The 12,028-nt window shown below is 34.2% G+C and overlaps 1 protein-coding gene across 1 annotated transcript; it reads right to left on the reverse strand.

The window, feature by feature from the left end:
* Positions 1-2,293: 2,293 nt before the first annotated feature.
* On the reverse strand, positions 2,294-3,562 carry LOC107507273 (olfactory receptor 4F3/4F16/4F29). The gene has a single exon (XM_016138314.2). The coding sequence runs from the start codon at positions 3,433-3,435 to the stop codon at positions 2,482-2,484; it is 954 nt and encodes a 317-aa protein (XP_015993800.1). The 5' UTR covers positions 3,436-3,562; the 3' UTR covers positions 2,294-2,481.
* Between the last annotated feature and the right edge of the window lie 8,466 nt (positions 3,563-12,028).

Genomic DNA, 12,028 nt, shown 5'->3' on the forward strand with positions numbered 1-12,028 from the left:
CTTATTTTCATTGAAATTACAGGTCCAGTTAGAAAGCCAGCGTGTTATTGTGTGTATCCATCTATACTTTTAATGTTTTGTAAATCTGAGTCTTGATCTGTAGCTGATTTTCTAGAACTGGCCTTATATTTTTATGTGTGACTGTGTTTCTGTAATAGAGGAGCCTTTTCCTCTCATTGTATGAGTTGTTATATTTTCCTACTTCAAAACTACATTACTAAATTATCAAAATGTGGAGCTTAAATAAGCATTTAAGTTACAAAAGCTGAGATGTGATTCCATAGTGTAGCAGATAGCACATCTGCTTTACATGCAGAAGGTCCTGGGTTCACACTCCAGTGGAGCCAAAGTCCATGGTTGATGGCCATGCCACCCTGAACAAGCCTAATTTCTGTTCTTGGAAGCTAAGCAAGGTCAGGCTTGGATACTACTTGGATGAGAGACCACCTAGAAAGACCAGGTGCTGTAGGCATATATAATAATAATAATAATAATAATAATAATAATAATAATAAATAGTAAATAAATAAATGAAATAAAGTTACAAGAGATGTAAAATAATACATGAAATCAATTGGAATTATAAATCTGACAGTTTTCTAGTGACCCCCATAGAAATACAATGGATATTCATTGGATAATTTTTAAATAAAATTGAGTATTGAAACATTGGTCATAGGATGTGTGTGTGTGTGTGTACCACCTTACTTATACCTTTCTAGAGAGTCTATTTTTTTGGATCATGATAGCAAATGCGTTCATTTTTGCTACTTTAAGAATGTAAGAATAGGATGTGGTAATAGAGGGGTTATACTTTGAGTATTCCTGAGCTTTATTAGTCTACTAAAATAATTACGTATGACAAACAAATCACATTACTCACCATTAGGTTGAAAAAGATTCTCCCCTTCACCAAATTTTAGTCAGGCTCTTCTCAGTCCTCTTCTTCATTAGGCCTCACTGCGGCCCATTCATGCTGGGCTGCATATTCCAGTTTTAGCAAGAATGCTACTAATTCAGTTCAGAGAAAATCCTTCACTTAGCTATCCAACAAAATTTCCAGTGCCCTACTCTTGATATCTGATCACCTTGGCTTGCCCTTACCAAGAATCCTATTATGTCAGTTTGGCAAACATTCTTCCTACCCTTAATGTCTCCTCTTAGTAATTTTCCACCCACCAACCTCCCTACATTTGCTCTTTGGCTGTAAACTTCTACTTCTTCTAACTGCATTTAGAACTGAATCATTTCTGTACTGAGATCTCTTTTCCTCTATTGTAAAAGTTCCTAATTAAAATCAGTTTTTACCACTTATATGACTGTCAGATTCTGTGTGGTTTTTTTTTTAAGACAGTACTATCTGCTAAGGAAAAGTTAGTTGCTTTAGTTAAGGTCATACAATGAGTGATCAAGTGTGTATAGAAGAGATATAGTCAAAAACTATGATCAACTGTACAAGGTAATAGGATGTGGTTTTGTTTTTCAAGAGAAAAAAAGGATAGAATTATTCTAAGATAAAATATCTGGTTCTTCAGCATCCGAAAGAGAGTAGCAAAGAGTAAAACACAGTGAAGACAGAAAGCTATAGAAGATTCAAGAAGTAAATAGTTTGCCTTGATTTTATGTATATACATGAGTCTGAAAAAAATAATGATGAATGTTAATATTTGGCAAAATTGGCATAGTTCTGATTCAATGGGTTTTTTTAACTTAGAAATTTTTAAACCAACAACACTATATTTAAGCAGTACTAAAATTGAGTATTTCTCTGTTCAAATGACATGACGAATGTATCTTGGCATATTAATTCTACTCTTGAATAAAGACAGTAAATTTTATTCTTTACCTTCTGTCTAATCTTCTAAGTTAGCAGATTTTAGATTATAAAAATAATTATTTGTCTCTTATGTTGACTTTATATTCTTTATTATTTTAAAAATACAGTTAATTGTATGTGAAAGCATAAAGGTCCTTCTACTGTTAATTTTAAATATATTTTCACTCTGATTAATAGGTAGATACACTACAACCATCATGGTTCTCTACACTACTGTTATGGGTTGATCTGTACCCACCAAATAAATATATTCAATACCTAACCTGTGAATGGGACCATATTTGAAAATAAGGAGTCTGCGAATCTAGCCACTTAAGATGGACTCATACTGGATTAGATGGATTGCAGAACTTATTCGTATTCTGTTGATCAAAAAGAAGACTGCCATCTATGTGTTTCTAAAAATTACTTTATATAAATATTATTCCTTAGGAAACTGGGCTCAAAATTATGCTCTTTGGTTCACAAATACTTTATATGTAACTTTGCAAAAGTAAATGTCTCTCCCTCCTGAGTGAGAGACAAAATGGGTTTAATACCAATGTGTATAATCAAATCAAGGTAGAACATTAAGAGCTTCTCTGAATTTGATCATCAGTAAAGATCATCGATAGTCCTTTAGAGCTCTTCATAATACAAGTTCCTTAAGAAATCTTCCTGTAATTCACTAGCTGTCTGCATACTTTCCTCATTGCCACCTTCATTTCTTGATTCCTGAATGTGTAAATGATAGAATTCAGGAAAGGAGTGAGAACTGCATCAAAGATGGCCAGAAACTTATCCAAGTGTATGGAGGGAGATGGCCACATATAGAAAAATATCAAAGGACCAAAGAACAGGACAACTACAGTGATATGGGCTGACAGTGTGGACAGAGCCTTGGATGAACCTGCTGAAGAGTGTTTCTGAACAGTGAGAATGATGATGATATAGGAAATGATTAGTATAAAGAAAACACCAACAGACATGAAACCACTGTTGGCTGTGACCATGAACTCTAGTTGGTAGGTGTCTGTGCAGGCAAGTTTGATTAACCGAGGAAGGTCACAGTAAAAGCTATCCAACACATTAGGACCACAGAAGGGCAAGTTTACCACAAAAGCCAGTTGAACCATGGAGTGAATGAGGCCAGTCATCCAGGCAGCCACTAAAAAGAAGGTACACATCCTTGGGCTCATGATTCTCAGGTAATGAAGAGGCTTACATATGGCAACGTATCTGTCAAAGGCCATGGCTATGAGTAGCACCATCTCCACACCACCGATAACGTGGATGAAAAAGATTTGAGTGATGCAGCCACTAAAAGAGATGACTTTATGCTTTCTGAAAAGGTCATAAATCATCTTGGGAGAAGTGACAGAAGAAATTCCCAGGTCAATGAAGGAGAGGTTGGCCAACAAAAAGTACATGGGAGAGTGTAAGTGAGAGTCAGAAGTCACAGTGAGCATAACGAGGGAGTTTCCCATCATGCTTGCCACATAAAGTGTGGAAGAGAACACAAAAAGGAGAAGTTGGATCTCCCAGGAATCGGTGAGTCCCAGGAAGACAAACTCTGACACTGCAGAGTGATTCACTCCATCCATTGGTTTTGTCAGCATCGTTACCTGAAAATATAAATTGGGATACTTACATGTTGTTCATGAGATATAAGATTTGTCAACATGGGTAAAAGAAAATTAACCCAAATTTTTTGGATTGGTTTATGACTAATATAACCTGTCTTTAATTTCCTCAACTACTTCTTAACTATTTCATCAACTACCAACACCACTAGCCTTATTCTGTCAAATAGATGCTTCTTCCTGACTCGTTACCTCTGATACATATTTATATTCAAGGTTGTTTAAATCTTAAGCCTATCTGTGAGGTTTTGCCTTATATTACTAGCATTTATTTTACTATCTCTCATACTTTAGTTAACTGAGTAAAGTTCTAACCCACCAACTAGACAAAAACCTTCTTGACAGCAAGGATTATGACTTATTTCTATCTGGATTCCCTAAAGCAATGAAAAACTGACCCACACATAGGCACAAGTTTGTGAATTGTCTATTGCCAGTTTGCATCATGTTAGGTGCAGGAATTGAGAGTGTTTATAAACTTCCCTAGAAATTTACATCATAACAAAATTCATGTATATAATTTTCTATTTACTCAATTTTCACCCTAGAAAGATTGGAGAAACAACAGATTTTTCACTAAAGATAATTTGAGAAGCACAGCAATAGGGCACTTAACACATGATCCGAGAACCTTAAAACTATGCAGGACATCAAGGTGTGGTGTAAAACATTTTTGTCAAACCTCTACTGCAGGGCTTACCACATTAATTTGTAATTTTAGTTTTATTTCAAGAAGCAACATAGCTCAGTGGAAACAATACGGTCTTTGGATTCCGAAAACCAAGATCTATACCATGATTCAGCCACTCACTAGATGATATTGGGCAAGATACTTGAATTCTTCAACCTCAGTTTAATTGCAATTAATAATACTAATTTCTCACAGTAAGTTATAAGGATAAAAAAATGAAAATCATGAATTTAGCCTGAAGGTTTTAGTTTGTAAGTATTCAATAAATGTTCATTTTACTTCTCTTTCTTTCACTTGTCCATAGTAGTGCTCAACGTATGAAATAAATAAATAAGAAAATAAAATGGTATTGACCATCAGAGAGCATCAAAATTTTATATCTAAAAGATATTTAAATAATAAAATTTCCTCCTACTTAATAATAGGTTATAACATTCATACTCTTTAGTGATCAAAATCAAAACCATCTTGTGTAAACTAAATACATTCGCTCTCAAAAAACACTGTATTCTTTGTAGTACTTATTATAAATGTAGTCCATTGAGTTTTTTTCTTTCTTCTGCATCCTGGTTTCACTGCAATACCCATAAAGTTAAAGAACACATCTACCTTGTTATCAAATGTATCCCATAAGAAGAAAATGCATATATTTCAGGAAATCACTATCTGCCAAAAGATAGATTTATTTAAATAATTTTAAAAAACTTAAAAATATTTCTCACTATATAATTAGGAAAGATGGGTAAAAAGATGGCATAGTTTTTAAGTGACAGAATAAAATAGAAAATATAGGATTGTAAAACAAAGCATAATTAGGGAAATCCAGGAAATAAAAGAATTAAAAGAAAAAACTAAAAAACATGACAATTTTTTTTCTTACAGAAACGTGGTGGAGTGACAGACACCCCATGATCTCTCCCCTTGAAACAACAATAAGCTGAACATATAAAATGCAACAAAAAACACCCATACTGCATACCAGCATGTCTGACCATGGGATCTGCACATAAGAGCTACCACAAGTCAGAACACCAGGTGTCCGGCAGTGGAATCGGAGATACAAAGAAGTTGCCTCTCAAAGCCGCCTGAACTCCCTGAAGGAGGAGGGAGAGAAGAGGAGGTACTTTGAGTTCTCTGAACAGCCCTGTACATAAGTGCTGTGAGCTCCACACAACTGGTGAAAGGGCCCAGTCATCAGAACAGAAAGCAGAGAAGCAGGATGGCAGAGAAACAACGGTTGATTTTTACCAGCCCCAGTTGCAAAGCCAAGGCTGAACTACAACTCCCAACCCCTAAACCAGAGGACCCCTCCCCCCATCACCTCTGAGACTAAACACCATGGAGCCCCAGGACGATCTGAACAAATGCTACCAAAACAGTTGCTAACACTGACGGGGACTGAGACTGAGGGTGCTGAGCATGATTAAACATTTACAAAAAAAAAAAAAAGCATTATTAAGACTTTATATAAAACAGGGATCTGAAATGCCTAGATGTCACCTACTAGAAAACAAAAGGAAAGTACCTTCTTTACAACACATTAAAGAGAGACTTCATATAATAAATCTTCTTTCTAGAAAAACAATAGAATACACTTCCATTAATGCCCAGGCACAGAAATAGACCACGAAAAACCAAAGTGACTAGGTATCTCAGAAAAAAAGAGAAAAATCTCCAGAAAATAAGCTTACAGACAGAAATACGCGACTTAAATGATAGAGAATTCGGGATGATACTTCAGAAAAACTCAGTGAGTTCCGAAATGAGATATATCAACAACTTCAGGAATTGAAAAACAACTAGATAAGCAGAGCATGAAGACTGAAACACTATAAAAGAACAGAATAGACCTCCTGGAGATTAAAAAAAAACCCACTCTGCGCGAGTTGAAAAATGAAATAGCAAACTTGGAAAATAGAGTCAACCAAATGAAGAAAAAGATCAGTAATATTGAAGAAGACAGAAATCTAAAAACAAATTGGAAGAAAGATAGAGAAAACAAAGAATGAAAAATAATGAAAGTCAAATACAAGAACAAGCTGATACCATCAGGAGAGGAAACATAAGAATATATCCCAAGTCTAAGGAACAACTGACTTTGCAAAAGTACCAAGGATCATGCAAGAATACTACGAAAAAGTATATAATACTAAATTTAGCAATTGTGAAAAAATGGACCAATATTTAGAAAAATACAATCTTCCTAGACTGAATCAAGAACTGGAAAATCTAAAGAGACAGATCAGCAGTATGGAAATTGAAACAATCATCAAAAACCTACCAAAAATTAAAAGTCCAAGACCAGATGGCTTCACCAGTGAATTCTAACAAACATTCAAAGAAGATCTAATACCTATTCTCCTCAAATCTTCCAAATAACCAAAGAGGAGGCAATACTTCCCAACTCATTTTATGAGGCCAATATTACCCTGATACCAAAACCTGGTAAGGATAACAGAAAAAAAAGAAAACTACAGACCAATTTCTTTCAAGATCATAGATGCAAAAATACTAAATAAGATACTAGTGAATCGAATACAGCAACATATTAAAAAGATTTTACGCCACGATTGAGTGGACTTCATCCCAGGGGCACAGGGATAGTTAAACAGATGCAAATTGATTAAAGTGATACACCACATAAACAAATTAAAAAATAAGAATCATATGATGGTATCAATAATCAAATATCAGAAAAAGCCTTTGACAAGATACAGCATCCATTTATGGTGAAAACACCTAACAAAATCAGTATAGGAGCAAAGTACTTTAACATAATAAAGACCATCTATGACAAACCCTCAGCCAACATTATACTTAATGGTGAAAAACTAAAAACCATCCCTCTAAGAACAAGAACAAGGCAAGGCTGTCCACTATTGCCACTCTTATTCAGTATAACATTGGAGGTCCTAGAGAGTCCAATCAAACAAGAGAAAGATATAAAAAGCATCCAAATAGGACACAAAGAACTCAAACTGTCACTATTTACAGATGACATGATTCTCTATATAGTAAACCCTAAAGATTCCACAAAAACACTACTAGAAACAATAAGCAAATACAGTAAAGTTTCTGGATACAAAATCAATGTTCAAAAATTCATAGCATTCCTATATTCTAATAATGAAGTGTCAGGAAAAAAAGTAGAAAACTAATTCCTTTTGTAAATACAATAAAAAGAATAAAATACTCAGGTATAAATCTAACAAAACATGCAAAGGACCTATATAACAAAAATTATAAGACCCCATTAAAAAAATTGAAGAAGATATAAAGAAATGGAAAGATATTCCATGTTCTTGGATTGGAAGAATCAACATAGTTACAATGATCATATTACCTAAAGCATTATACAGATTTAATGCAATCCCCATTAAATCCCATCAGCATATTTTTAAAAAATAGGAAAAAAAGCTACCTGAAAAAGAATGAAATTAGACTGTTGTCTATCACTACATATCAATATTTACTAAAAATGGATAAGGACCCAAATATAAGACCTGAAACAATAAAATGTATAGAAGAAAACATAGGAACAAAACTCAAGGACCTTGGACTTAAAGAGGATTTTATGAATTTGACCTCAAAAGTAAGGGAAATAAAAGCAAAAATAAATGAATGGGACTACATCGAACTAAAAAGCTTCTGCACGACAAAAGAAACTGTCAACAAGGTAAAGAAACAACCATCTGATATGGAATATATATTGGAAAGCAACACCTCCAATAAGGGTCTAATATCCAAAATATACAAAGAATTCACAAAACTCAATAACAACAACAACAACAACAAAAAACTATCCAATCGAAAAATGAGCAGAGGACCTGTACAGACTCTTCTACCTAGAGGACACACAAATGGCCAACAAATCTATTAAAAGATGTTCGACATTGCTAGCTATTAGGAAAATGCAAATCAAAACCACAATGAAATATCAACTCATACTTGTTAAAATTGCTATACTCAACAGGAGAAGTAATAACAAATGTTATAGAGGATGTGGAGAAAAAGGAACTCTCATACACCGCTGGTGGGACTGTAAATTGGTACAGCCACTATGAAAAACAGTATGGAGGTTCCTCAAAAAAATAAGAATTGATCTACCATATGATCCAGCAATCCCTCCACTGGGTATTTACACTTAAAAACTTATATCTGAAAAGATAATTGCACACCGACGTTCATAGCTGTATTATTCACAGTGACAAGGACATGGAAGCACCAAAGTGTCCTATGATAGATGATTGGATAAAGAAGCTGTGGTGCATATATACAATGGAATCTTACTCGACCATAAGAAGAGGTGAAATACTACCATTTGTGACAACATGAAAGTGTCTCGAATTATCATGCAAAGCGAAATAAGCCAGAAAAAAAGTTGAAAATCACATGATATCACTTATATATGGGTTATAAACCTAAAGCAACAAATGAACAGGACAAACACACAGAGGCTCATGGACATGGACAGTAAACTAGTGGTTACCAGAAAGTAACGGGAATGGAGTAGGGAAGAGATAGACAGGATATAAGGGGTCAAATATCTGGTGATGAAAGAAATCTAACTATTGGAGGTGAACACACAATGTAAATATATATATGTCTTACTGTTAAAACGTGCAGCTGAACCTACTGGATTTCGTTAACCAATGTCAGGATAAAAATTAATTAATTAAGCATTTAATTATTTAATTAAATTTTTAAGTGAGATGAAGTTTAAAAAATAAAAAATAAAAATGACCCTATGAAGTATAAAAAAATAAGAGATATTGCAATAATATGTTATTATTATCACCTTCTTAATAATAGGTTGTAACGTTCATACTGCTTTAGTGTTCAAAATCAAAACCACTCTGAATAGACAAAAAAGAAGACTGAAATTATTTAGTCTCAAAAACACTATATTCTTTGTTATATTTATTATAACTATAATCCATTGGTTTTTTTATTCTTCTCCATCCTGATATCACTGCAATAACCATAAAGTTAAAGAATACATCTACCTTGTTGTCAAATGTATCCCAAAACTTAGAATGACACCAGGTACATAATAAGGAAATGTATATATTTCAGGAAATCATTATCTGCTAAAAGACAGAAGAGAATTTATTTAAATAATGAAAAAATACATGGAAATATACCTCATTATATAAAGTATCCTTTCTTAGTCCCTAGAACAAGAAGTTTCGGAATCGGTCAGGCATGTACGCCCTCCCTGCAATGTGTCCTTGTGTGCAAGTCCACATCTACTTCTGATGTCCTTGTTGCTCCAAGCACCAGACATTCTGCTAGGAACATTCTCTACCACAGGCTTCTCTTACGATAGCCTGAGAATATATCCATTCAAATATCAGGGAATATAGAAACTTGAAAAGTTTGGGTCATCGCACTTTTAAAGTCACATGAGACAGACTTAGGTTCCAAATCTCAGTCCAGAGAAAAAGTCAAAATCATCTCTATTTATTTTTTTTAATCTAAGTCATTGACCTCTTTATACAATGTGACCAGTTTTCAACACAAAACACATCCAAAAATGCAAATAAAGAGCAAAATACTAGAGCTAGAGTTACAGAAACATAGTTTCTACCTCTAGCTAGAAAATTTCAATTCAGTTACTGTCAGGCCTGCATGTACCCAAAAGACAAAATGAATCTCCTCTGTACTACGGCAAAAAGACTAATTTACCAATGGCAGAATAAATCGCATATGAACAGATTCAGATATAACTCCTAAAAAATATTATTAGCCACTTATACTACATTGAATAGTAAATGATATAGGGAAGTCATTCTCTTTCTGTGTTATGTGCATTTACTCTGCCAAGACATCCAGAACCGTGATAGAAGTACGCATGTACTCATTTGAGCACACCAAATATGAACACTGGACAATTACAGCCAAGAGTCCGTCGTACCTTAATTGAGGAAGCTTATTGTGCATCTCTAAAAAGTTAGGCAGAGACAAAGTTAATCCTCCTTCATCTTTCTTTATAGGTGTTTACATAGTAAATTTAAAGTGAGAAATATTTATCTCTGAAAATAAAGAGATAATCATTGTCAACACTATAGTAAAACTCCAAAGTCATTGAAACCTACTAATTACCAGAACACTCAGTAAAAAAAAAAAAAAGCAAGTTCCTCCCATGCCCACCCACGGTCAATAAGTAAGAAATTTCTATAATAGAAGTTTTATGGAACCGAATGAGGAAAAGTATTTGAAGCAATATTCAAATGATTCCTCAAATTCCAGAATTAAAAATACATAGAGAATCATGACATTGCATTGCTACTCTCCAAAATCCAAGGGAAGATATATATATATATGCTTCAATCTAGAATTTAAGAGAAGATGGCACTGGAGCATCAGTAAATGAAATGATGTAAGCAAAAGATATAGAACAAAAGGAGCTTCTATTATCTGTTGTATGAGCATGTCAGTAAAAATATCTCACACCCAGCAAGATTTAATGAGATATTGTTTATTCGAAATATTGCCAACCTTTTTGAGTGGCATAAACTACTAATCTGTACTTGAAAAACTACTCACACAGAAGTAATAATACCCTGAGTTAATTACAAACTCCAATTCTTTCCATCCTGATTCATACGCTGGCTCATTTTCACTAGTTAAATATTTGATAACTACTTATTTTTAAAGAGTATTTATATTAACTATGTCTGCAAGTCATTTCAACAGAAACTGCATTGTAGAAAAAACAACAAAGTCTAATTAACTATTTGGCTGAATAATTTAACTGGATGAGGTTCTATTACATGGAATAGCAAAACTCACCGCACTGAGAAGTCAACTATGAGTCATGATGAATAATTCCCTGAAATATATGATCTCCTGCAGAAATATATTAGCAATGATCAGAGGCAGGAGCAAACTGAGTATATCCAAAGTACATTCTCAATATGTGCACCCTTATCGTAAGACTTATTAAATGTGGGAAAATATGCCCTTGTAATTTTCTCTCATTAAAACAGTGTGTTTCATCAAGGATGCTTTACTCACCCATAGGGGATATTCAGCAATGTCTGGGAACATTTTTGGTTGTCACAACTGGGGTGATGGGTGGCGGAGAGAAACAGGATTGTTACTGGTAGAAGCCAGGGGTGCTGCAAAATGTTCCACAACACCAAGACTAATAGTATAGCCACCCCAAACAAAGAATTACCCAACCCAAAGAGTCCCAAAGCTGAGAGGTGCTGCATTAAGCTATAAGTTGTTCCAGAAAAAAATCAGAGTTTTTTACTTTATTCTATTCTCCTAGGTTCCCCAGCACCATTCCCATCACACACTGTGCCTGTAATTGGTGTTTATTAAAGGGATGAATGAGGTTGGAAGGATGGATGGATGGATGGATGGTTAGAAGCATAGATACATAAGTGAATGGAGACAAGGAAGGATGATGAATAAGTGAACAGACAAAAGATGTATGCGACTATATGTCAACTACTAATTTGTACTTTTTTAATCCTTTACCGCCCTTCCCAGCCCCCCACTCAATCCTATCCCTTCTTACCATCACCAGATTGTCCTTCATATTTGTGAGTCTGTTTTTGATTAGTTTGCCAGCAGTAATGTAATGACTATGTGTAGAGCCAGAGGGAAGATAGAGAAATTAAGGGAATCATTTCATAAAATATATAAATGTCTAACCAATGTATTGTATAAGTGAAACTAATAATAAAGTAAAATAAAATGTTAAAAATGTATGAGAAAGATCCAAAGGAGAAAGAGTTCTAAACAATTGGTAACTAGTCATTTGCAAAAGCACTAGGAGCCAATAATGACCACACTCCATACGAATATAAACTTTGTGGAAGAATTCATTATCTCTACACAAACGAGTTGACCATGTACCCAATT

Source organism: Rousettus aegyptiacus, unplaced genomic scaffold (assembly GCF_014176215.1).
Source record: "Rousettus aegyptiacus isolate mRouAeg1 unplaced genomic scaffold, mRouAeg1.p scaffold_m13_p_3, whole genome shotgun sequence".
NCBI classification, from domain to species: domain Eukaryota; kingdom Metazoa; phylum Chordata; class Mammalia; order Chiroptera; family Pteropodidae; genus Rousettus; species Rousettus aegyptiacus.